General features: G+C 47.5%; 1 protein-coding gene across 1 annotated transcript in view; it reads right to left on the bottom strand.

Annotated features, from left to right (window-relative positions):
* Positions 1-27,653, bottom strand: part of LOC311149148 (rho GTPase-activating protein 39-like) — a gene marked incomplete at both ends in the record, with an annotated part of 73,832 nt that overhangs the window by 9,414 nt on the left and 36,765 nt on the right. Inside the window, 8 exons of the mRNA XM_084186235.1 lie at positions 8,096-8,187; positions 9,985-10,184; positions 18,482-18,555; positions 22,355-22,495; positions 22,703-22,775; positions 23,228-23,254; positions 25,075-25,260; positions 26,230-26,394. Coding sequence (XP_084042361.1) covers positions 8,096-8,187; positions 9,985-10,184; positions 18,482-18,555; positions 22,355-22,495; positions 22,703-22,775; positions 23,228-23,254; positions 25,075-25,260; positions 26,230-26,394 — 958 coding nt within the window. The remainder of the gene's footprint in view (positions 1-8,095; positions 8,188-9,984; positions 10,185-18,481; positions 18,556-22,354; positions 22,496-22,702; positions 22,776-23,227; positions 23,255-25,074; positions 25,261-26,229; positions 26,395-27,653) is intronic.

Genomic DNA, 27,653 nt, shown 5'->3' with positions numbered 1-27,653 from the left:
CACCTTTGGCAGCGATTACAGCATCGAGTCTTCTTGGGTATGACGCTACAAGCTTGGCACACCTGTATTTGGGGAGTTTCTCCCATTCTTCTCTGCAGATCCTCTCAAGCTCTGTCAGGTTGGATGGGGAGCGTTGCTGCACAGCTATTTTCAGGTCTCTCCAGAGATGTTAGATCAGGTTCAAGTCCGGGCTCTGGCTGGACCACTCAAGGACATTCAGATACTTGTCCCGAAGCCACTCCTGCGTAGTCTTGGCTGTGTGCTTAGGGTTGTTGTCCTGTTGGAAGGTGAACCTTCGCTCCATTCTGAGGTCCTGAGCGCTCTAGAGCAGGTTTTTCATCAAGGATCTCTCTGTACTGGGCTCCCGAGTGGCGCAGCGGTCTAAGGCACTGCATCTCAGTACTTGAGGCGTCACTACAGACCCCCTGTTTCGATTCCAGGCTGTATCACAACCGGCCATGATTGGGAGTCCCATAGGGCGGCGCACAATTGGCCCAGCGTCGTCTGGGTTTGGCCGGTGTAGGCTGTCATTGTAAATAATACTTTTTTCTTAACTGACTTGCCTAGTTAAATAAAGGGAAAAAAATAACAAAAAAAACGTTGCTCTGTTCATCTTTGCCTCGATCCTGACTCTCACAAATGTTATTCTAGTCTCCCAGTCCAAACAGCTGAAAAACATCTCCACAGCATGATGCTGCCACCACCATGCTTCACCGTAGGGATGGTGCCAGGTTTCCTCCAGACGTGACGATTGGCATTCAGGCCAAAGAGTTCAATCTTGGTTTCATCAGACCAGATAATCTTGTTTCTCATGGTCTGAGAGTCTTTAGGTGCCTTTTGGCAAACTCCAAGCGGGCTGTCATGTGCCTTTTAATGAGGAGTGGCATCCGTCTGGCCACTACCATAAAGGCCTAATTGGTGGAGTGCTGCAGAGATGGTTGTCCTTCTGGAAGTTTCTTCCATCTCCACAGAGGAACTCTAGAGCTCTGTCAGAGTGACCATCAGGTTCTTGGTCACCTTCCTGACCAAGGCCCTTCTCCTCCGATTGCTCAGTTTGGCTGGGTGGCCAGCTCTAGGAAGAGTCTTGGTGGTTCCAAACATCTTCCATTTAAGAATGATGGAGGCCACTGTGTTCTTGGGGAGCTTCAATGCTGCATACCCTTCCCCAGATCTGTGCCTCGACACAATCCTGTCTCGGAGCTCTATGGACAATTACTTCGACCTCATGGCTTGGTTTTTGCTCTGACATGTACTGTCAACTGTGGGACCTTATATAGACAGGTGTGTGCCTTTCCAAATCATATCCAATCAATTGAAGTTACCACAGGTGGACTCCAATCAAGTTGTAGAAACATATCAAGGATGTTCAATGGAAACAGGATGCACCTGAGTTCAATTTAGAGTCTCATAGCAAAGGGTCTGAATACTTATGTAAATAAGGTATTTCTGTAAAATTTCTAAAAACCTGTTTTCGCTTTGTCATCATGGGGTATTGTGCGTAGATTACTGAGGAAGTGTTTGTATTTAATCCATTTTAGAATAAGGCTGTAACGTAACAAAATGTGGAAAAAGTCAAGGGGTCTGAATACTTTCCGAAGGCACTGTATATGGCTACAGTAGACTGGCCAAGATTTTTGGTATTTGGTATTTTATTAGGATTCCCATTAGCTGTTGCAGAAGCAGCAGCTACTCTTCCTGGGGTCCACACAAAACATGAAACCTGACATAATACAGAACATTAATAGACAAGAACAGCTCAAGGAAAGAACTACATAATTTTTTTTAAAAGGCACACGCAGCCTACATATCAATACATACACACAAACTATCTAGGTCAAATAGGGGAGAGGCGTTGTGCCGTGAGGTGTTGCTTTATCTGTTTTTTGAAACCAGGTTTGCTGTTTATTTTAGCAATATGAGATGGAACGGAGTTCCATGCAATAATGGCTCTATATAATACTGTACGCTTTCTTGAATTTGTTCTGGATTTGGGGACTGTGAAAAGACCCCTGGTGGCATGTCCGGTGGGGTAAGTGTGTGTGTCAGAGCTGTGTGTAAGTTGACTATGCAAACAATTTGGGATTTTCAACACATTAATGTTTCTTATAAAAAGAAGAAGTGATGCAGTCAGTCTCTCCTCAACTCTTAGCCAAGAGAGACTGGCATGCACAGTATTTATATCAGCCCTCTGATTACAATGAAGAGAAGACGTGCCGTTCTGTTTTGGGCCAGCTGCAGTTCTGGATTTGGGGACTGTGAAAAGACCCCTGGTGGCATGTCCGGTGGGGTAAGCGTGTGTGTCAGAGCAGTGTGTAAGTTGACTATGCAAACAATTTGGGATTTTCAACACATTAATGTTTTTTATAAAAAGAAGAAGTGATGCAGTCAGTCTCTCCTCAATTCTTAGCCAAGAGAGACTGGCATGCACAGTATTTATATCAGCCCTCTGATTACAATGAAGAGAAGACGTGCCGCTCTGTTTTGGGCCAGCTGCAGCAAACTAGAGCCTGCAGAACTTGCTTTTTGGAGTGTGGTGTCAAAAAAGCAGAGCATCTCTTTATTACGGACAGACCTCTCCCCATCTTTACAACCAATGAATCTATATGTTTTGACCATGATAGTTTACAATCTAAGGTAACGCCAAGTAATTTAGTCTCCTCAACTTGTTCAACAGCCACACCATTCATTACCAGATTCAGCTGAGGTCTAGAACTTAGGGAATGATTTGTTCTAAATACAATGCTCTTAGGTTTAGAGATGTTCAGAACCAGTTTATTAGTGGCCAGTATGAAAAATGTATGCACTCACTAAAACTGTAAGTCGCTCTGGATAAGAGCGTCTGCTAAATGACTAAAATGTAAATGTAAATGGGCACCCATTCCAAAACAGACTGCAACTCATTGTTAAGGGTTTCAGTGACTTCATTAGCTGTGGTTGCTGATGCGTATATGGTTGAATCCTCAGCATACATGGACACACATGCTTTGTTTAATGCCAGTGGCAGGTCATTGGTAAAAATATAAAATATTAGATGAATGCTAGGTGTCTTTTTGTATCTTTCTTTTTGCAGACAATCAACAGTAGCCACTATCCATCCTATTGCTACTATGTTCACTATTGAAGGTTTACTTTTGTAAATCACTTTCCCTAAAATAAATAAGCTCAGTGAGTGGATTGATGAGCGCTTCTTTTTACACTGTACAGTATAGTGTATGTGTGTGTGTGTGTGTGTGTGTTACCTGTAGAAAGCGTATGAGGTAGCAGAGCACCAGTTTGTTGATGTGAGGCAGGCCCATGACCACGTTGACTGCAGCCTCAGGGTCATCATAGTGAGTGATACACTCCTCATAGAACTCATGCGGAATCAACGGCTCCTCCAACTCCCTGTACCAAAACTTCAACAGAGAGGCTGGGGGGAGAGAGAGAGGAAGAGAGGGGGAGAATTGGAAAGAGAGAGACAGGGAAATTGGAAAGAGAGAGACAGGGAGAAATAAGAGTAATTTATTTGCTCTAGCTATCTCTACAGTGTAAGTCTTTAAAAAAATAAATATTCAATGACAGTCAAATCAAGAGACAGAAACAGTTGACTGGTCAGACACAAAAAAAACTCTACCTCCCTGGCCAGCACACACTGACAGTAATGCCTTAATCACCCAGAGTAAAGACCAGAACAAAATAACACCATCACAGTTATCTATGTGTGTGTGTGTGTGTGTGTGTGTGTGTGTGTGTGTGTGTGTGTGTGTGTGTGTGTGTGTGTGTGAGAAAGAGAGACCCAGCTAACAATTCTAGGGAGAGAGAAACATTTTGTAATGTTACCCGTAATGTTCCCCTAATGTTTGAGTGTCCAGTTTTCTGTTAGTTAGGGGAACATTCTATTTATGTAAGAAAAAAACTTCTGAGAATCTTTTTTGCATGTGTTGGTGTTAAAGTTAGGAGAACATTTCAAACAGAAATTATCCAGAATATGGTTACAATGTTCTCAGAATATTCAACATTAATGTTCTAGATGTGTTTTATGGGATGTTGCAAGAACATTAATGTGTTTAGTTTTCTGAGGGTTTGGAGAATATTACATCAAGGTCCCACCAAACATACACAGAACACGGTTTCCATGTTCTCAGAATATAAAATATTAATGTTCTAGACACGTTTCATGGGAAAGTTGCAATAACATTTCTGTGTATCAGTTGTCAGGACGTCGCCTGATGGTCCCAAAGAAACGCTCTCCCCAAAAAATATGTTTCATTACATATCCCGCCATGTTACTGTTGCCAAGCCCATGATTGGTCAACCACTGATCCATTCACAGCTCTTTTTGTCTGTTGGCAAGAGTAGGGCTACTCACACACAGTGCTTATAACTTACATATTTGACACACATGATTACATTGTGCATGTTCATTTACACAGTAAATATTATTCAACATGTCGTCCTGTGGGATTTGAACTCACAACCTCTTTGTTTATAGCATTCAGATCTTCTTGCTATGCCACCATGTCTGTGTCAGTTATCAGTTAATCTGACTATTCTCTCATTATTGATTTGATTGCCTTATTTCAAGGGCTTTCTGTATAGTTGTCTAATTTTGTTTAGGGCATATTAACCTGTTTTAATGGTACTCCTGAATCACTATGATCAATAAAAGTTTTTTCTTGAGTGTACTTTTAACAGAGCTGAGATTTACTGCGAAGGATGTTTACCTTATTGCTTACACCTATCAAGTTGTTTCAGATCTACACAAGTAGAAGGGGTTAGGGTTTCTTCTGGACAGGACCTAACTATACTGGCCCAATAAGCACATACCCTAGATATCCTTTATTGGGAAAGTGGTTAGGCTGTGGATCACTGGTGGCTTGGGTTCAAGACCTGCTAGGGGAGTCATCCTACTTTCACATTTTTAGCAATATAGGTTAACATCATTACTTGGCAACAGTTACAACATACCTAATTAAAATGAGTTTCTTATTGAAAGATGGGAATCGGTAGAATTCTAGATAGCTGAGCATCTCAAAGAGAACTCTATCGTCTTTTTGAAATCCACACCACATATACCATGTAGAACAAACGTGTCTCTGATAAGGAATTACATCAGCTCTCGTCATTGCATTTCTATCTGTAACACTCCTAATTTGTTGCTGAAACATGGCCCAGGTGGTAGTGTTGCTTCTGACATACCCAGAACATGGTTGGCACATTCTCAGAATATCAGAAAAGTGTATATTTATAGTAGCATGTCTGTACTTTCTAACATTTTACATTTAAGCAATGATGATGCCAGTTATACCAAAACAATACACAACACAGAGATCCATCTCCAAGTTTTAATGTGGAAAAATTGACAAATTGCAACAGAATAACTTGGGACCAATGTTGGGGGTCATATATTACTTACAGTTGTATTACTTTTATGAGTAACAGAGTAATATAACGAGTTACTGTCTTCAAATATTGTAATAATTACAGTTACTTTTTCAAGTAACCCATATATTACATTCAGAAGCATATCTATACCGTCGTGTTATATAGGCCTATATTTTTTAAAGCCTTGTCTCATGCTAATGGAATTCATGCTGTTGGCTAACTCATTTCCAAAAAGGGGGTTCGTAAAGGTGAACATCAAAGAAAGATAGCAGCTGTGTTACCCCGCTTAACATTTTCCTTGTGGAAATGCTCACATTATTTTGAGTTAATCGAGGAGAAAGAGAACAACATTTTAGTCAAATGCAAACTCTGCAAAGGCAGCATTGATCTCCTCGTCCAGAAACACCACATCAAACCTGAAAAAGCATGTGGAGGTCGTGCACAAAGGCACTAAGCTGGTAGCCAAAGTTCCAGAAATGTGTGAAAGAGGAGAAATATATACATATTATGGTAATAAACAAAGCTGTATAAATAATGTGTTCTAACGAAATGTCCATATAAACAATGAAAATATCTGATGAATGCAATTCAAAACGGCAATAATGAGCATTAACATATATTGCTAAGAATGTGAGAGTAGGGTGAAATCCTTAGCGGGTCTCAAACCCAGGCCACCAGCACCAGTGACCCACACCCTAACCACTGTCCCAATAAGGGATATCTAGGGCATGTGCTTATTGGGCCAGTATAGTTAGGTCCTGTACAGAAGAAACCCTAACCCCTTCTCCCTAGGCACTTACGTAGATCTGAAACAACTTGATAGGTGTAAGCAATAAGGTAAACGTCCTTCGCAGTAAATCTCAGCTCTGTTAAAATTACACTCAAGAAAATATTTTATTGATCATAGTGATCCAGGAGTATCATTAAAACAGGTTAATATGCCCCACCAACATTCCACAACTATAAAGAAAGCCCTTAAATTGCTGAAATAAATAAATAAAATCAATGATGAGCAAATAGTCAGATTAATTGATACAAGAGAGGAAGATCAGAGTATAGTGAACCAAGAGGTTGCGAGTTCAAATCCCAAGTGAAGACATGTTGAATAATAATTACTGTATAAATGAACATGCACAATGTAATCAGGTGTGTCAAATATGGAAGCTGAAAACACTGTATGCTTAAAGCACTGTGTGTGAGTATTCCTAACCTTGTCAACAGACAAAGAGCTATGAATGGATCAGCGGTTCACCAACCAGGGTCTTAATTGGCTCGGCAACGTGATGTGTAATGCATTTTTTTTGGGACACATAAATGTTCTTGCAACGTTCCTCTGAAACGTGTCTAGACATTTTTTGGGGTGGGACGTTGATGGAATACTCTCCTAACCGACAGAAAACTGGACACATTAATGTTTTTGCAACGTTCCCATGAAACGTGTCTATAATATTAATATCTTAAGTTCAAGAACATGGGTAACTTCTATTTGACATTAAGTGAATAGTCTCTTGGAAACATTCCTTGCATATCACAGGAACATTTTTATCCCCGCCATCACACAATTACTGTTGTTTACACAATCCAAAAACGGTCCATTATATATCACAATCTGGGTCAGGTGGTCACGATTTGAAAGCTTGTTCTATTGCCAACACGCTAAGTTATAAAATACGATCTTACATTGCTAGGCTTTCACAAGGCAATTCACAGAAACAGATCGCAATGTTGGTGAGAATAGAAAGTCATGAGTGCCTTCAGGTGCGTGTGCCACGACAAATGTTCTTCACAATAAACAAACATAGGCTCATTCCGTTCAGAACAACCAAGGGTATGACGCCATGTCATCTTGTAACTGTACATCAAACATAGTGATCATAAACCTTGACGCTGTATATGACATGATTTTTATGATATGGAAATGTGAAGTGCACATTTGGACTTGGGTGTTAGGCTTGCTTGTATGACATCAAATAGATATTTATTATAATCCTCAATGTCTCATCTTTCAAAATACATCGATGTCATCTTAATTTCCAGCATTTCCCTCACGCAGACAACAAAACATTTGCAAAAGTTGCCCGATTACAGGGAGGGATGGGGGCAACTTCTTGTTGTGTGCAGTGCTCAAGTTCAGAATGGCTGTCAGTCAAAACCCATACAGAGCAGTGAAGCACATAGCCAGAGCTCTGACGTCATTTATAGCATGTTTCTGTACAGCCACTGCGTTCCAATTTAGGTGCTTATTAGTGCCCAAATCTGCCCTTTTCAACCCGTTTACGGGTATGAGTGTAAAGGGCTACGGGAACGTTCTCTAAAGTTCTGGAAACGTTTGTTGTTAGCTGGGGAGAGAGAGAGAGTTTGTGTATGTGCTCTTGTGTGAGAAAGAGAGAGAAAGAGTGTGTGTGTGTGGTTCATCCAAGTGTCTCTGTGCTGGTAATAGAGATATGACTGATGACCTAGTAAAGCACTAACTGTCTCTCTCCAACCTACAGCCAGGACTGCTCACTTCCTTCTAAAAGGAATCATTTTTTAAATTACTGTAGTTTTGTAGCAGGCACATTGCTCCCAGCATGCTTTAGTGTTGGGGCTATTAATACTCAGAGAGAATTAGAGCTCTGCAGAGGGCCTGGGGCTAGTGGAGGGTAGGAGGGAGGGAGAGAGGGGAGAGGGAGCATATACAGTGGGTGGATGGATCAGGACCTAGGATGTGTGTGTGCGGTGTGTGTGTTACCTGGGATGTGTGGGTCCTCCAGATCCGTGGGGATCTTCCATTGGTCCACCTGCAGCTTGAGGGCGTTGACCTCATCTATGTCACCTGGAACCCTGTGAGGTCAGGGGTCAGAGACACATTAGACTCCTCCTCCTCCTCCTGACATATGAAAGTCATTCCTCACAGCATGTCCATCCCTTACCAATCCCCTTATCTCTTTCATTTATCGCTCTCCCTCTGTCTGGTCTCTGATGAGTACCAGGACATTCACTGACAGGCGTGTCTACTACAACTAACTCCTCCCTCCCCCTTTCCCTCCCTAGTGTTAGTGACTGAGAGTTACAGTACCAGTCAAAAGTTTGGACAAACCTACTCAATCCAAGGGTTTTTCTTTATTTTTACTATTTTCTACATTGTAGAATAATAGTGAAGACATCAAAAATATGAAATAACACATATGGAATCATGTAGTAACCAAAAAAGTGTTAAACAAATCAAAATATATTTGAGATTTGAGATTCTTCAAATAGGCACCCTTTGCCTTGATGGCAGCTTTGCACACTCTTGGCATTCTCTCAACCAGCTTCACCTGGAATGTTTTTCCAACAGTCTTGAAGAAGTTCCTACATAAGCTGAGCACTTGTTGGCTGCTTTTCCTTCACTCTGCCGTCCGACTCATCCCAAACCATCTCAATTGGGTTGAGGTCAGGGGATTGTGGAGGCCAGGTCATCTGATGCAGCAATCCATCACTCTCCTTCTTGGTCAAATAGCCCTTACACAGCCTGGAGGTGTGTTGGGTCATTGTCCTGTTGAAAATCAAATGTTAGTCCCACTAAGCCCAAACCAGATGGGATGGCATATCGCTGCAGAATGCTGTGGTAGCCATGCTGGTTAAGTGTGCCTTGAATTCTAAATAAACACAGACAGTGTCACCAGCAAAGCACCCCCACACCATAACACCTCCTCCTCCATGCTTTACAGTGGGAACTACACATGCGGAGATCATCCGTTCACCCACACCGCGTCTCACAAAGACACAGCGGTTGGAACCAACAATCTCCAATTTGGACTCCAGACCAAAGGACACATTTCCACCGGTCTAATGTCCATTGCTCATTTGTCTTGGCCCAAGCAGGTCTCTTCTTCTTATTGGTGTCCTTTAGTAGTGGTTTCTCTGCAGCAATTCAACCATCAAGGCCTGATTCACACAGTCCCCTCTGAACAGTTGATGTTGAGATGTGACTGTGAAGCATTTATTTGGGCTGCAATTTCTGAGGCTGGTAACTCTAATGAACTTATCCTCTGCAGCAGAGGTATCTCTGGGTCTTCCATTCCTTTAGCGGTCCTCATGAGAGCCAGTTTCATCATAACGCTTGATGGTTTTTGTGACTGCACTTGAAGAAACTTTCAAAGTTCTTGAAATTTTCAGGATTGACTAAACTTCATGTCTTAAAGTAATGATGGACTGTCGTTTCTCTTTGCTTATTTGAGCTGTTCTTGCCATAATATGGACTTGGTCTTTTACCAAATAGGGCTATCTTCTGTATACCCCCCCCCCCCCCTACCTTGTCATAACACAACTGATTGGCTCAAATGCCAAGCGTGTGCAAAGCTGTCATCAAGGCAAAGGGTGGCTATTTGAAGAATCTCAAATGTAAAATATATTTTGATTTGTTTAACACTTTTTTGGTTACTACATGATTCCATATGTGTTATTTGACACATGAAAAAAAAAATGTATGCACTCGCTTTGGATAAAAGCGTCTGCTAAATGACTAAAATGTAAATGTAATTTCATAGTTTTGATATCTTCACTATCATTCTACAATGTAGAAAATAGTAAAAATAAAGAAAAACCCTTGAATTAGTAGGTGTGTCCAAACTTTTGACTGGTAGTGTAGGTACGGACCTGAAGATGCCCTCTGTCTGGTCTCCGTTGAGCCCCAGGACCTCCTCTGAGAGGCGTGTTTGGACCCAGGGCAGCTGGCTGTCGGGGTAACGCTCCTTCTGCAGTGACATCACATTCTCCAGGGAGGAGCCAAACATGGAGGGGCTGAAGATGGCGTTCCTGGCATGTTTGATCTCCTCCAGACACGGCTTCTGCAACCCCTGGATTACAACACACACACACACACACACACACACACACACACACACACACACACACACACACACACACACACACACACACACACACAAACTGGTTGTTAGATAAGACACAACTACTATGTGCTTCTTAGCTCCTGTGTGGCGCAGTGGTCTAAGGCACTGCATCGCAGTGCTAACTGTGCCACTAGAGATCCTGGTTCGAATCCAGGCTCTGTCGCAGCCGGCCGCGACTGGGAGACTCATGGGCGGCGCACAATTCGTCCAGGGTAGGGGAGGTAATGGCCGGCAGGGATGTAGCTCAGTTGATAGAGCATGGCGTTTGCAACGCCAGGGTTGTGGGTTCGATTCCCACGGGGGGCCAGTATAAAAAAAAAGATATGTATTCACTAAGTAAGTCGCTCTGGATAAGAGCGTCTGCTAAAATGACGAAAATGTAAAAATGCTTCTGCAACCCATGGATTTCAATACACACAGACACGCATGTTTATGTAACCTATATCTATACAGGGGTCAACATTGAGACCCAAGTCTCTTTTTAAAGTGAGTCCTACAAACAACACACAACATGCACATCTATTTAGAAAAAAAGAAAAGACATACATAATTCCAACAAAACAAGTTGTATTGTATTATACTGTGTTTAAGGGATAATCAACAAGGGGATGTGCAGTTCCATGATAACATAAAACAACTCTACGGCTCTCGAGGTGTAGCTAAAGCGACACATACTGGTATGACCTTCATAAATGTATCTAAATTAATTATTGAGACCAAAAATAAGTATGAAAGGAGTGGGCAGGGAGAAAAAGGAGGAGAGAGAGAGAGAGAGAGAGAGAGAGAGAGAGAGAGAGAGAGAGAGAGAGAGAGAGAGAGAGAAAAAGAGAACAGTTTGCTCTAGGGCAGAATCAGTCCTATTAATCCCCTGGAAAAAGCTCAGCTCTGGGGTTAATACCAGTCAAACACTGGGCCTCATGCTATGGCATACGGTCAGGGTGTGTGTGTGTGTGTGAGAGTCCACCAAGTGACAAACTGTCTCTATTACCACCCTGCAGAGATGCTGGCACACGCTACACGCCTCACACACGCTATGCCAACCACCAGTGCCCGCTAGCACAGGCTGGCATCACCACAGGTGATGGGAGATGGGAGCATACACACACACACACACACCACACACACACAACCAATGAATTACACTACCCACCACTATCAATCCATCCATCCCTCGCTCTCTCCTCTTTCATTCCCTGTCTATTATTCTTCCTCCATCTCCCTCCCAATTAATTCCTCTCCACTGCTCCTTTGCTCTGTTCATCACTCTTTCCCTTGCTCTCCCTCTTCATCTGTCTATCTCCTCTCTCCCTCGCCTGTCCTTTCCTTCTGTTCAGCCCTCTGTCTGTTCCTGCCTCTCTAGATCGAGGTGTAGACAGCAGATGAGAGACGGCCTCACTGGCCCCTCCTGTGGCCGGAGTGGGAACAGCACCATTTCATGACAGGAAGTAGAATCTTTCCTCCATGGTCACACTCTTCAGGAGGATTTGGTGTTGAACTTATATGATCGTCTGTCAGATAAAATAGGGAATTGTGTCAGCTCTATTCATTCTATTTCTATGTTCCTAATATTTCACATGAATACACCCCATGATTACATGACTCTCTTTCCATTAGGAAAAACTGAGCTAGATGTTGGCTAGTAGTCTGGTTTACACCCGGATAATAGATGGTCTACTCTGATTTATTCCTGCAACATTCCATACAATGCTGCTGGCTCTGATAAAGTATTTGGTTCACAGATAGGCATAGAGAGGAGGACATAGAGAGAGGAACTAGGACAGAGCGTTACTAGGGGAAAAAATATAGGTTACTAGGACATTCAAAAGGTCAGATGTCAGTAGGTCACAGAAGAGATCATCACTGGACACCAGTAGAGAGAGGCTGTTCTATTACAAATCATTTAAACTAGTGGACTGGCCTGATAATGATTGGTACTGGTCTAAAACAGACAGCTAACTGGGATAGTATCGACTGGAACCGGTTTAGTGAGACAGTCAGTCAGATAATGTTTTTTAGGTCAGGGGGAGGATAGATGAACAACGAAATGGAATGCCCCCCTGAAGGCTGTTTCCATGAGGTCAGGGGGAGGATAGATGAACAACGAAATGTCCCGTCCCCCCCCCCCCACACACACACACACACACACACAAACCCTCACTCGCCGTATGCACGCACGCAAACACACACGCGCATGTACACACTCACTCAAGCATATATACCCAAACACACACAGACACACACGCACCCCTCCGTCTGTGAGCCTGGAGAACAGAGGCAGACTATGAAGTCATGTGATCTGGTATAAAAACACCCAGAACATACATCTGCCTGAAGAGCCCCTTTAATTGGTGGACTGGTTAAGGAATCAACATGAGCATGTGTGTGTGTGTGTGTTGTGTTCTCCCAGCATCCTCAGCAGGAGTCCTGCTCCAGACATTACATTAATAATATACTGCATTATGTCCACCGCTCGCTGAAACAATAACTCAATTAAGACACACACCCACACACATACACACCCACACACATACACACCCACACACATACACACCCACACACAAACACACCCACACACACAAACACACACACAGCTATAGGGAGATGATCCAAATCAGAGGCTAATGAAATGGAAAAACAGGAAGTCCTCTGTCACACAAACAGAAACAAAACAAAGGATAAATAATGAGGTGTGTGAGTGTTTGTTTGATAAATAAGGATTCTATCTGGAGTGCAGCTTATCCTTTCAATCATTACTTACTGATTTCCTACTTAGAAAATAGGAGCTTAAAGCAATACAAGTCAGCGGTGACATACCAGTGAATGTTTGTGTAGTGCATTGTGTCCCATATTGTCACGCCCTGGCTCTGGGGACACTTGTATGTTGAGCCAGGGTGTGAGTTTCATTTGTTTCTAGTAGTTGTATTTCTAGGTTGGCCAGAGTGGTTCCCAATCAGAGGCAACGAGTGTCAGCTGTTGCTGGTTGTCTCTGATTGGGAACCATATTTAGACAGGCTGTTTTCCCACAGTGGTTGTGGGATCTTGTTCCAGTGTGGTTTGTGTTTAGACCGTGGACGTCACGTTATCGTTTTGTTATTTTTGTCGTGTAATCACTAAATAAAGAGTATGTTTGCCTTCAACGCTGCGCCTTGGTCCTCCTCTGTTCCCGACGATCGTGACAGAAGATCCCACCAGAACTGGACCAAGCAGCGGGTCCAGGAGCCATCGCCAGGGAAATCTCTGGCGGATATCCAGCGCCTCCTCGACTGGGTCAAGCCGGGTGAGCAAGAGAGGGGCTTGACGTGGAAGCAGAAGAGCGAAAAGCTGGTGAGAAGTATGGAGACCTGGTCCACGGGTAGGAGAGAAGCCCAGAATTTTTTTAGGGGGGGGCTAACGCCGTGGACGACGGGGCAGCAGGAGACCGCGATAGAGCGGCCCAGCGGGTTGGCAGAGGAGGCCGCCAGGTTACGGGGGCCACTGGTCAAAGAGGGGAAGGAAGGTGTAGAGGCACGGCGAGAGGTACTGGGGTGTGTTACCAGTCCGGTCCGGCCCATTCCTGATCCCGGCGTAGGGCCAGTGGTGTGTGTCCCCAGTACGGTCCGGTCTGTTCCTGTCCCTTGCACCAAGCCAATGGTGCGCGTCGCCAGCCCGGCTCGGTCCTTTCCTGCTCCCCGCACCAAGCCAATGGTGCGCGTCGCCAGCCCGGTCCGGCTCGTTCCTGCTCCCCACACCAAGCCAATGGTGCGCGTCGCCAGCCCGGCTCGGTCCGTTCCTGCTCCAAGCACCAAGCCAATGGTGCGCGTCGCCAGCCCGGTCCGGCTCGTTCCTGCTCCCCGCACCAAGCCAATGGTGCGCGTCGCCAGCCCGGCCCGTCCTGTTCCTGCTCCCAGCACCAAGCCAATGGTGCGCGTCGCCAGCCCGGCCCGTCCTGTTCCTGCTCCCCGCACCAAGCCTATGGTGCGCATCGCCAGCCCGGCTCGGTCCGTTCCTGCTCCCCGCACCAAGCCAATGGTGCGCGTCGCCAGCCCGGTCCGGCTCATTCCTGCTCCCCGCACCAAGCCAATGGTGCGCGTCGCCAGCCCGGCCCGGCCTGTTCCTGCTCCCCGCACCGAGCCAATGGTGCGCGTCGCCAGCCCGGTCCGGCTCGTCCCTGCTCCCCACACCAAGCCAATGGTGCGCGTCGCCAGCCCGGCTCGGTCCGTTCCTGCTCCCTGCACCAAGCCAATGGTGCGCGTCGCCAGCCCGGTCCGGCTCGTTCCTGCTCCCCGCACCAAGCCAATGGTGCGCGTCGCCAGCCCGGCCCGTCCTGTTCCTGCTCCCCGCACCAAGCCAATGGTGCGCGTCGCCAGCCCGGCCCGTCCTGTTCCTGCTCCCCGCACCAAGCCTATGGTGCGCATCGCCAGCCCGGCTCGGTCCGTTCCTGCTCCCCGCACCAAGCCAATGGTGCGCGTCGCCAGCCCGGTCCGGCTCATTCCTGCTCCCCGCACCAAGCCAATGGTGCGCGTCGCCAGCCCGGCCCGGCCTGTTCCTGCTCCCCGCACCGAGCCAATGGTGCGCGTCGCCAGCCCGGTCCGGCTCGTCCCTGCTCCCCACACCAAGCCAATGGTGCGCGTCGCCAGCCCGGCTCGGTCCGTTCCTGCTCCCCGCACCAAGCCAATGGTGCGCGTCGCCAGCCCGGCCCGTCCTGTTCCTGCTCCCCGCACCAAGCCAATGGTGCGCGTCGCCAGCCCGGCCTGTCCTGTTCCTGCTCCCCGCACCAAGCCTATGGTGCGCGTCGCCAGCCCGGCCCGGCCCGTTCCTGCTCCCCGCACCAGGCCAATGGTGCGCGTCGTCAGCCCGGTCCGGCCCGCTCCTGCTCCCCGCACCAAGCCAATGGTGCGCGTCGCCAGCCCGGTCCGGCCCGCTCCTGCTCCCCGCACCAAGCCTATGGTGCGCGTCGCCAGCCCGGTCCGGCCTGTTCCTGCTCCCCGCACCAAGCCAATGGTGCGCGTCGCCAGCCCGGTCCGGCCCGCTCCTGCTCCCCGCACCAAGCCAATGGTGCGCGTCGCCAGCCCGGTCCGGCCCGCTCCTGCGCTCCCCACACCAAGCCAGTGGTGTGCGTCGTCAGTCCGGCACGGCCCGTGCCTGTTCCCCACACCAAGCCAGTGGTGTGCGTTGTCAGTCCGGCACGGCCCGTGCCTGTTCCACCGGTGCCTGGTCCGGCACCGGTCAGCTGCTTCACGCCGGAGCTAGAGCAATCCGCTCCACCAGTGTGCAGTCCAGCTCCGGCCAGCGGGGCCAGACCGGACCAGGGGTACTTTGGGGGGTTGGAGAGGGAGTGGGGATCAGGCCCGGAGCCGGATCCGCCGCCAAGGCGGAGTGCCCACCCGGTCCCTCCCCTGTGGTATTTAGTTGGCGCGGTCGGAGTCCGCCCTGGCTCTGGGGACACTTGTATGTTGAGCCAGGGTGTGAGTTTCATTTGTTTCTAGTAGTTGTATTTCTAGGTTGGCCAGAGTGGTTCCCAATCAGAGGCAACGAGTGTCAGCTGTTGCTGGTTGTCTCTGATTGGGAACCATATTTAGACAGGCTGTTTTCCCACAGTGGTTGTGGGATCTTGTTCCAGTGTGGTTTGTGTTTAGACCGTGGACGTCACGTTATCGTTTTGTTATTTTTGTCGTGTAATCACTAAATAAAGAGTATGTTTGCCTTCAACGCTGCGCCTTGGTCCTCCTCTGTTCCCGACGATCGTGACAGAAGATCCCACCAGAACTGGACCAAGCAGCGGGTCCAGGAGCCATCGCCAGGGAAATCTCTGGCGGATATCCAGCGCCTCCTCGACTGGGTCAAGCCGGGTGAGCAAGAGAGGGGCTTGACGTGGAAGCAGAAGAGCGAAAGGCTGGTGAGAAGTATGGAGACCTGGTCCACGGGTAGGAGAGAAGCCCAGAATTTTTTTAGGGGGGGGCTAACGCCGTGGACGACGGGGCAGCAGGAGACCGCGATAGAGCGGCCCAGCGGGTTGGCAGAGGAGGCCGCCAGGTTACGGGGGCCACTGGTCAAAGAGGGGAAGGAAGGTGTAGAGGCACGGCGAGAGGTACTGGGGTGTGTTACCAGTCCGGTCCGGCCCATTCCTGATCCCGGCGTAGGGCCAGTGGTGTGTGTCCCCAGTACGGTCCGGTCTGTTCCTGTCCCTTGCACCAAGCCAATGGTGCGCGTCGCCAGCCCGGCTCGGTCCTTTCCTGCTCCCCGCACCAAGCCAATGGTGCGCGTCGCCAGCCCGGTCCGGCTCGTTCCTGCTCCCCACACCAAGCCAATGGTGCGCGTCGCCAGCCCGGCTCGGTCCGTTCCTGCTCCCCGCACCAAGCCAATGGTGCGTGTCGCCAGCCCGGTCCGGCTCGTTCCTGCTCCCCGCACCAAGCCAATGGTGCGCGTCGCCAGCCCGGCCCGTCCTGTTCCTGCTCCCCGCACCAAGCCAATGGTGCGCGTCGCCAGCCCGGCCCGTCCTGTTCCTGCTCCCCGCACCAAGCCTATGGTGCGCATCGCCAGCCCGGCTCGGTCCGTTCCTGCTCCCCGCACCAAGCCAATGGTGCGCGTCGCCAGCCCGGTCCGGCCCGCTCCTGCTCCCCGCACCAAGCCAATGGTGCGCGTCGCCAGCCCGGCCTGTCCTGTTCCTGCTCCCCGCACCAAGCCTATGGTGCGCGTCGCCAGCCCGGCCCGGCCCGTTCCTGCTCCCCGCACCAGGCCAATGGTGCGCGTCGTCAGCCCGGTCCGGCCCGCTCCTGCTCCCCGCACCAAGCCAATGGTGCGCGTCGCCAGCCCGGTCCGGCCCGCTCCTGCTCCCCGCACCAAGCCTATGGTGCGCGTCGCCAGCCCGGTCCGGCCTGTTCCTGCTCCCCGCACCAAGCCAATGGTGCGCGTCGCCAGCCCGGTCCGGCCCGCTCCTGCTCCCCGCACCAAGCCAATGGTGCGCGTCGCCAGCCCGGTCCGGCCCGCTCCTGCGCTCCCCACACCAAGCCAGTGGTGTGCGTCGTCAGTCCGGCACGGCCCGTGCCTGTTCCCCACACCAAGCCAGTGGTGTGCGTTGTCAGTCCGGCACGGCCCGTGCCTGTTCCACCGGTGCCTGGTCCGGCACCGGTCAGCTGCTTCACGCCGGAGCTAGAGCAATCCGCTCCACCAGTGTGCAGTCCAGCTCCGGCCAGCGGGGCCAGACCGGACCAGGGGTACTTTGGGGGGTTGGAGAGGGAGTGGGGATCAGGCCCGGAGCCGGATCCGCCGCCAAGGCGGAGTGCCCACCCGGTCCCTCCCCTGTGGTATTTAGTTGGCGCGGTCGGAGTCCGCCCTGGCTCTGGGGACACTTGTATGTTGAGCCAGGGTGTGAGTTTCATTTGTTTCTAGTAGTTGTATTTCTAGGTTGGCCAGAGTGGTTCCCAATCAGAGGCAACGAGTGTCAGCTGTTGCTGGTTGTCTCTGATTGGGAACCATATTTAGACAGGCTGTTTTCCCACAGTGGTTGTGGGATCTTGTTCCAGTGTGGTTTGTGTTTAGACCGTGGACGTCACGTTATCGTTTTGTTATTTTTGTCGTGTAATCACTAAATAAAGAGTATGTTTGCCTTCAACGCTGCGCCTTGGTCCTCCTCTGTTCCCGACGATCGTGACACATATTCCCATCCCATTCCCATCCTTGGGAGCATTCTGATATGGAATTCTTAATCAGAGGGCGATGGGGCATGCCGTATGAGGAGGGTGTGTGTTTAGTGTGCCTCTCTCTGTGTAAGTGTGTGTGTGGCGTGAGGAGGGGTGTTAATTTAGTGGTGTGTGGTTGCCGTGGGGATAGTTAGTAGTTAGCACACAGACCTCGTTACACTCTATCTCTGTGCTCTCAGCTAATTAACAACTAGCTAACTAACCCCGAACGACAGCTAAAGGCGGAGGAAGAAAAGCAGACTGGCCCCCCAGACGCAGACCCGCCAGGTACAGACACAACAGACAGACAGACAGACATACCAGGAGAGAAAATTAGAAAGAAGGGAATTCTTCTTCTCATGAAGGATGGTAAAGGATGGTGGGTTGTGGGTCAGGCTGCAGTGCAGACACACACACACACACACACACACACACACACACACACACACACACACACACACACACACACACACACACACACACACACACACACACACACACACACACACACACAGAGGGTAGTTGTTAGATCATACAGTAATGAGTTGCAATTAACGAAGAGTAGTGGAAATAGACCACATATACCTTCTTAGCTCCGGTCAGAGCAGCCTTCTGCAGTTTACGGTAACAGTATTTGGCATAGCCGCTTATCGCCACTCCTGGAGAAAAACACACACACAAACGCATGCACACACACACGCACGGACACACACGCACGCACGCACGCGCACACACACGCACACACAGGTTAGTTGTTAGATCATACAGTAATGAGTTGAAATTAACGTAGAGTAGCGGACTCAAAGCACAGGTATAGCAAGCGAACAGAGAACACACACACACACTACATGACCAAAAGTATGTGGACACCTGCTCGAGCATTAGTGAGGTCGGGCACTGATGTTGGGCGATTAGGCCTGGCTCGCAGTCGGCGTTCCAATTCATCCCAAAGGTGTTAGATGGGTTTGAGGTCAGGGCTCTGTGCAGGCCAGTCAAGTTCTTCCACACCGATCTCGACAAACCATTTCTGTATGGACCTCGCTTTGTTCACGGGGGCGTTGTCATGCTGAAACAGGAAAGGGCCTTCCCCAAACTGTTGCCCCAAAGTTGGAAGCACATAATCGTCTCTAATGTCATTGTATGCTGTAGCTTTAAGATTGATGGTGAAGCATGATTCGTCACTCCAGAGAACGCGTTTCCACTGCTCCAGAGTCCAATGGCGGCGAGCTTTACACCACTCCAGCCGACGCTTGGCATTGCGCATGGTGATCATAGGCATGAGTGCGGCTGCTCGGCCATGGAAACCCATTTCATGAAGCTCCCAACAAACAGTTATTGTGCTGACGTTGCTTCCATAGGCAGTATGGAACTCTGTAGTGAGTGTTGCAACTGAGGACAGACGATTTTTACAAGCCACGCGCTTCAGCACTCTGCGGTCCTGTACTGTGAGCTTGTGTGGCCTACCACTGCGCGGCTGAGCCGTTGTTGCTCCTAGACGTTTCCACTTCACAATAACAGCATTTACAGTTGACTGGGGGAGCTCTAGCAGGGCAGAAATTTAACGAACTGACTTGTTGGAAAGGTGGCATCCTATGACGGTGCCACATTGGAAGTCACTGAGCTCTTGAGTAAGGCCATTCTACTGCCAATGTTTGTCTATGGAGATTGCATGGCGGTGTGCTTGATTTTATACACCTGTTAGCAACTGGTGTGGCTATTTTTTACTAATTTGTATATGGGTGGCACAGGGTAGTGCTGCTGCCCATCAAGTTAATTACTGGAGGGTAACAGCTCTGGCCTAACCAGGCCTAACCAGCCAGCACACTGTCCTTCTGACCCTATGTCACACACACATTGACACACTGTCCAACCATCATGTTCATACAGTCTACAAGCACAAAAGACCACCATTTTACTGAGGTAACAGTCCTAGTAGTTACCAGAGTTACCCTACACTAAAAGACTCAACTGATGCCCAGGACTCTCCCCTCAGGGAATGAATGAGTAGACAGACACCCAAAAGACAGTAGAATGATGTAAGACAGAGAAATGCTTTAGCAGACCACATGGACACAGTGGAGGAAATACACAGTTACTAATGTGTGATGAGAAACCTTGTCTGAAACCTGAAGACCTGTGTTACCTGACACACACACACACACACACACACACGCACACACACACACACACACACACACACACACACACACACACCATATTGAGTTAGACAGTTGTCACAGTGGTAGGGGAAAAATGCCCCAAATTGAAAAAGACAGAGACACCAACAGACGGGTAGGTAGGTAGGTAGGTATATAGATAGGTAGGTAGACAGACAAAGAGAGACAGACAGACAGACAGACAGACAGACAGACAGAGACAGACAGACAGACAGACAGACAGCCAGACAGACAGACAGACAGACAGCCAGCCAGCCAGAGACAGACAGACAGACAGACAGACAGACAGACAGACAGACAGACAGACAGACAGACAGACAGACAGAGAGACAGAGAGAGAAAGACAGATAGGGGGTCGACAGCTATGGAATAGACACACAAAATGCTGAGGACATAAGAAGCTAGAGAGATACAGAGCTAGATCCTGAAGGTGAAGGACTGAGAGGAAGAGGAGGATTAAAGAGATGACATCAATGGAGAGGAGAAGAGGAGGATGAAGAGGATAGAGATGGGAAGGAGGAGGCGGTAGTAGCAGAAGTCGTAGTCTGCTGCAGGCACAGGGAGAGTAGCCAGGGCCTTGTGTGTGTGTGTGTGTGTGTGTGTGTGTGTGTGTGTGTGTGTGTGTGTGTGTGTGTGTGTGTATGTATGTGTGTCCGACTGTGTTGATGTATGAGATGTGATTAATGAGATGTGTGTGAGAGAGAGTATAAGGTGTGTGTGAGAGAGAGAGCAGCAGGCACAGGGAGAGTAGCTAACCAGTTGTAGGTCGTTTGACTCCTCCCCTACCCTCCGCTGGCCCCGCCTCCTCCCTCCCAGGGCGACGCCCACGCATCAGTCTGGCCCGCCTCTCCACCCTGCTCGCCAGCAGACCGCTGATGTGCTGAGCCACTGCAACAACACACACACACACACACACCATAACCACAGCAACCGTCACTCACAACACACACCCCGACACCTGGACCACAAACACTACCCTCACACATACAGCAAGACACGTAGATTTACCATGGTAACGACTACACAGGATTTGGTGTAAACCACTACGACAAACAGACTCCACTAACAAACACCATGGTCGAACTGCACAACTACACACACATGATTACGACATGTCACATCAAGAAGGCAACAATGAACATGCAAAAAGACACATGACAAAACATACAAACGTGTACAACGTGTACATCATGAAGAACCACACACATTCAGTAAGAACAGAGACAGACGGACGGACAGACGGACGGACGGACGGACGGACGGACAGACAGACAGACAGACAGACAGAGGGAGGAGAGGGAGACTGAGACTGAGAGACATAAAGAAAATAAAAGGAGAATCAAAAGATGAATGCCGAATAGAGAGAGCCAAGGAATAGAGGTGAGGACTTTGGACAGCTTTGAGAGAAGGATGAGAGGAAGAGGGATGAAAGGCAGAATTCATATCTGAAGGGCTTCAATGGAAGTCACAGCGCGAGGAGGGAGAGAAAAGGGGAAAAGAGGAGTAAGAGAAGAGAGAGAATATCCTGCAAACAGTTCAGTAACTTGCTAGTCTTGTGGGTAGAACTTGAGTGGGGGAATTCAACTGTGGTATGCTGAGGTGAAAGGCTCCAATAACAACCCAATCAGTGGCCAGTCAGCCTAGCCACACATACATCACACACACATGTACATTACAAACACAGAGCTTGGCATGGTAGGGAGACTAGGGAGAGACATATTCTCTAGATAACAGCACTGAGGATGCAGATACCTTGGTTGTGACCCCACTCTCCGAGGGTGTCTCAAGTGGAGTTGGGATATTCAAAAAACACATTTCCAATTCACACATGCGTATATTACACACTTGTACATTAAATAGGACAATATAAGTACCCACCAAAGACTAAAGGTGAAAACAGACCTAGCCCGCAAATGGTAATTAGCAGCGGGTGGCCATCTTATATTGCCCGACCACCGAAAATAGGCAGTCATTTTCTTTTCATTTCCCAACTATTGTACATGGTAAATCGCCACCTTTATCAATGCCCAGCAGGTGTTCTACTATGCACGGCCAAATGTCAGGTTGTCTGTCTGTGCCATTACAAGGCATAGCCCCAGTCAGCCAGCCACCACACATGCATGCACGCAACCACAGGCATCCCCCACTCTCACTCTCACTCTCTCTCTCTCTCTCACACTCTCACGCTCTCTCTCTCTCTCTCTCTCTCTCTCTCTCTCTCTCTCTCACACTCTCACGCGCTCTCTCTCTCGCTCTCTCTCTCTCTCTCTCTCTCTCTCACCTTTAGTATCGTTGAGGGGGTCCATGTGTCTGTAGATGTATCCCTCCAAGTAGGAGTGGAAGCGTGGAGTTGGGGGGAAGAAGGCCAGACACACAGCCATGAGCTCCCAGCCCCTCTCTAGACTATCGTAGCGGAAGTTCTCTGTGAGAAGTAGTGGATGGGGTTAGAATTCATTTGACTAAAGGTTGACTTCAGGTAAACTGTGCATCAAGACAGTGTCATACGAATTCATCGCTTTGTTAATTATGTGTACAATAGTTTACACACTGTTAGTGTGATACAGTGTGTGCACGTAGCTGTGTGTGTTTAGGTGTAAAGCTGACCGTGTGTGTGAGTGTGTGTGTGTACCTGTGGTCTGACGACAGAGCTGGATGTAGAGCTCATCACGAAGACCCTGACTGCTCCAACCACGCACTGCCACCTGGGGAGAGAGGAGAGGGAGGGAGGGTGGGAGGGAGGGAGGGAGGGAGGGTGGGAGGGAGGAGAGGGAGGGAGGGAGGGAGGGTGGGTGGGAGGGAGGGAGGGAGGGAGAGAGGAGAGGGAGGGTGGGTGGGAGGGTGGGAGGGAGGGAGGGAGGGAGGGAGGGAGGAGAGGGAGGGAGGGAGGGAGGGAGGGAGGGAGGGAGGGAGGGAGAAAGAGAGCAAATACGGAGAGGAGGGGGGAATTATTAAAAGTCACATTTGTTTCTTTGACGTGCAGAATTACAAAACTGAAGGTAAACTGTTAGCTTAATAGACATAAATGTATAAAATAACAGAGTGAAAAAGGAGAGACGTGAGAAGCAACACAGTGAAGGTAGATACAAAGAGAGACATGAAAAAGCAGATACAAGGAGAGGACGACGAGAGGGATAATAAAAGGGTCTGTGCAGACCTCCAGGGCGATGTTCAGTGGGCCAGTCTTGGCGCCAAAAAGAGAGAGAAAGACAGAGGGCGAGAGGGGGAAAAAAGAGGGAAGATGAGGGGGGTTTGAAATTATTATTATTTTGATGCACAAATCAGAAAGTGAAGATAAATGTAAGCCTAAAAGCACATAATGCACACATGGCTGAGTCCAAAACGGCACCCTATTCCCTTTTAGTGCACTACTTTTGACCAAGGCCCATGAGGGCTCTGGTCAAAAGTAGTGCACTATATACAGTTGAGTCGGAAGTTTACAAACACTTAGGTTGGAGTCATTAAAACTCATTTTTCAACCACTCCACAAATTACTTGTTAACAAACTATAGTTTTGGCAAGTCGGTTAGGACATCTACTTTGTGCATGACACAAGTCATTTTTCCAACAATTGTTTACAGACAGATTATTTCACTTATAATTCACTGTATCACAATTCCAGTGGGTCAGAAGTTTGCATACACTAAGTTGACTGTGCCTTTAAACAGCTTGGAAAATTCCAGAAAAGTATGTCATGGCTTTAGATGCTTCTGATAGGCTAATTGACATCATGTGAGTCAATTGGAGGTGTACCTGTGGATGTATTTCAAGGCCTACCTTCAAACTCAGTGTCTCTTTGCTTGAAATCATGGGAAAATCAAAAGAAATCAGCCAAAATCTCACACCATGGGACCACGCAGCCGTCATACCGCTCAGGAAGGAGACATGTTCTGTCTCCTAGAGATGAACGTACTTTGGTGTGAAACGTGCAAATCAATCCCAGAACAACAGCAAAGGTCCTTGTGAAGATGCTGGAGGAAACAGGTACAAAAGTATCTATATCCACAGTAAAACAAGTCCTATATCGACATAACCTGAAAGGCCGCTCAGCAAGGAAGAAGCCACTGCTCCAAAACCGCCATAAAAAGCCAGACTACGGTTTGCAACTGCACATGGGGACAAAGATTGTACTTTTTGGAGAAATGTCCTCTGGTCTGATGAAACAAAAATAGGACTGTTTGGCCATAATGACCATCGTTATGTTTGGAGGGAAAAGGGGTTGGCTTGCAAGCCGAAGAACACCATCCCAACCGTGAAGCACGGGGGTGGCAGCATCATTCTGTGGGGGTGCTTTGCTGCAGGAGGGACTGGTGCACTTCACAAAATAGATGGTCATGAGGAAGGAAAATTATGTGGATATATTGAAGCAACATCTCAAGACATCAGTCAGAAAGTTAAAGCTTGGTCGCAAATGGGTCTCCCAAATGGACAAGGACCCCGAGCATACTTCCAAGGTTGTGGCAAAATGGCTTAAGGACAACAAAGTCAAGGTATTGGAGTGGCCATCACAAAGCACTGACCTCAATCCTATAGAAAATGTGTGGGCAGAACTGAAAAAGCGTGTGCGAGCAAGGAGGCCTACAAACCTGACTAAACCAGCTCTGTCAGGAGGAATGGGCCAAAATTCACCCAACTCATTGTGGGAAGCTTGTGGAAGGCTACCCGAAACGTTTGACACAAGTTAATCAATTTAAAGGCAATGCTACCAAATACTAATTGAGTGTATGTAAACTTCTGACCCACTGGGAATGTGATGAAAGTAATAAAAGCTGAAATAAATCATTCTCTCAATTATTATTCTGACATTTCACATTCTTAAAATAAAGTGGTGATCCTAACTGACCTAAGACTGACCTTTTACTAGGATTAAATGTCAGGAATTGTGAAAAACTGAGTTTAAATGTAATTGGCTAAGGTGTATGTAAACTTCCGACTTCAACTGTAGATAACAGGGTGCCATTTGGGATGTAGACATGACAGAGGGATATCAGGGAGTCTGCAGACCTCCAGGGCGACAGTGAGCGGGTCAGTCTTGGCTCGGCGGTCTCCCATGTAGGTCTGGATTAGTTTAAAGATCTCCACCGCCTCCCTCTTCACTGCACGGTCTGACGTCACGATCATGGGCTTCCTGATTGGCTCACTGCTCCACGCCAGCATGTTGGCTATGGACACCTTACGCCGGAACAGACCCTGGGAGAGGGAGGGAGAGGAGAAGAGGGGCGAGGGGGAGAGGTAAGGGGAGGGGAAGAGGGAGGAGGAGTGATAGGTGAATAGTTTGCTTTAGTTATACTAGAGTTTACATACATGTAGGGCTGGGCGATATGGACAAAATATCATATCACAATATTTGTATGATGGTATTTGATGTTTTTGAATAATAAATGTTCTAAATATGCTTTCTGAGTAGTTCATGACCCTAGGGTCAATCCAACTCCAAACAAAAATATTTTTCAGCATTTTCATCAATTTTTGCATTTCCTTCACTTATATTATGATTACCACACTGTGCCAAGCAGCATGATTTGGGCAAAACAATCTAGTCTTAGTTAATTGGTGAAATTAGTTGGAATTATGGAAATATAATGATTATTCTAATTCTATAGTTGGAATAGTGGGCAGGACCTAGAATACATTGTTGTTTGACATGACAATGAATGAATAAGCCAGTGAGGAATCATTGACAGGGTAGAAACCAAAGTGTTGGTCAGTGTGTCCAGGTGACCCTAATTAGATGTTACATTACATGTTTTCTTACTTCATGTAGCTAGCCTCGGCCTACATCAGCACTGGTACCAGGCAGTATTAGCTAACTAGCTATGTTGGCTCTGACTCTTAGTACATTTAGCAAGCTAGCCAGCTAACTAGCGATTAGCATAGTTGCATATCACATTTAACAAACTAAACATTGAAATATCGTTATAGAAGGTAAAGTAAAAACTCAAACCGGTCTGTGCATCAATACCGGTATATAGTAAAATACGGTATACCAACCAGACCTACATAAATGTGTTTGTGTGAGACAGTGAGTACTGGGTTTTACGTGAGAGTGTTTGTCTGTTCCTGTGTATGTTAAATTATAAAGTAGAATGATTGTGTGTGTATGTCATGTATCAGTGTGTGTTTAGTTGTAAAGATGAGTGTGTGTGTGTGTGTTTGTACCTGTGTGTGTTTGTTGAAGTGTTTGGAGGCCCAGTTCTCGATGTCAGTCTCCGAGGACGGCTTCCGCAGGGTGAATTCTGGGAAAACTCCACAGCTTGCGCTGGGCATCATGTTCCGAGCATTCCGACTCGCCTCGAACTGAGCACAGGCTCCAAGATCCTCCGACTGAGAGAGAGAGAAAGAGAGAGAAATACTTTGTCAAAACAGACTCCTTATTCAAACTCCTCCTTACCCTAGTACAAACATAATTAATAGTGAGCATGGACTACAAAGTGTAAATAGGATAATATTGGTCATGAAGTCAGTCTCGTCCAAAACAGAGTTTAGTGAGACTTGTGGTCGTGACTGAATCACAATGACAACGAAGGTTGGGTTTGTTTCAATCCTGCCCACATCTCGCAGCACACAAGTAATCATAAATTAGAATCAAATAAAATGAAATACAATTTTATTTGTCACATGCTTCTTAAACAACAGGTTTAGACTAACAGTGAAATGCTTACTTTTAAAAAATTGAAATAGCAACCAGAGGAATTAATACACAGTGAATAATGAATAACAATAATGAGTAAAAATAACATGGCTATATACAGGGAGTACCAGTACCAAGTCAATGTGCAGGGGTACGAGGTAATTGAAGTAGCGACAGTGCCTTCAGTAAGTATTTATACCCCGCAACTTATTCCACGTTTTGTTGTGTTACAGCCTGAATTCAAAATGGATTAAATAGATTTTTTTTCTTAACCCGCCTACACACAATACCCCATAATGACCAAGTGAAAACAAGGTTTTATACATTTTTGCAAATGGATTGAAAATTAAATACATAAATATATCATTTACATAAGTATTCACACCCCTGAGTCAATACTTTGTAGAAGCACCTTTGGCAGCGATTACAGTCTTTCTGGGTAAGCCTTTAAGAGCTTTCCACACCTGGATTGTGCAACATTTGCTCATTATTCTTTTCAAAATTCTTCAAGCGCTGCCAAATTTGTTGTTGATCATTGCTAGACAACCATTTTCAGGTCTTGCCATATATTTTCAAGTAGATTTAAGTCAAAACTGTAACTCGGTCACGGAGGAACATTCACTGTCTTCTTGGTAAGCAACTCCAGTGTAGATTTGGTCTTGTGCTTTAGGTTATTGTCCTGCTGAAAGGTGAACTCAACTCCCAGTGTCTGGTGGAAAGCAGACTGAACCAGGTTTTCCTCTAGAATTTTGCCTGTCCTTAGCTCCATTCCGTTTATTTTTTATCCTGAAAAACTACCCAGTCCTTAAAGATTACAAGCATACCTATAACATGATGCAGCCACTACTATTCGTGAAAATATGGAGAGTGGTACTCAGTAATGTGTTGTATCGGATTTGTCCCAAACATAACATTTTGTATTCAGGACAAAAATCCAGGCTCTGTCGTAGCC

The sequence above is a fragment of the Coregonus lavaretus genome (assembly GCF_964263955.1).
Source record: "Coregonus lavaretus genome assembly, chromosome: 21".
Lineage (NCBI taxonomy): Eukaryota > Metazoa > Chordata > Actinopteri > Salmoniformes > Salmonidae > Coregonus > Coregonus lavaretus.
This window is presented reverse-complemented; position numbering and strand designations above follow the sequence as displayed.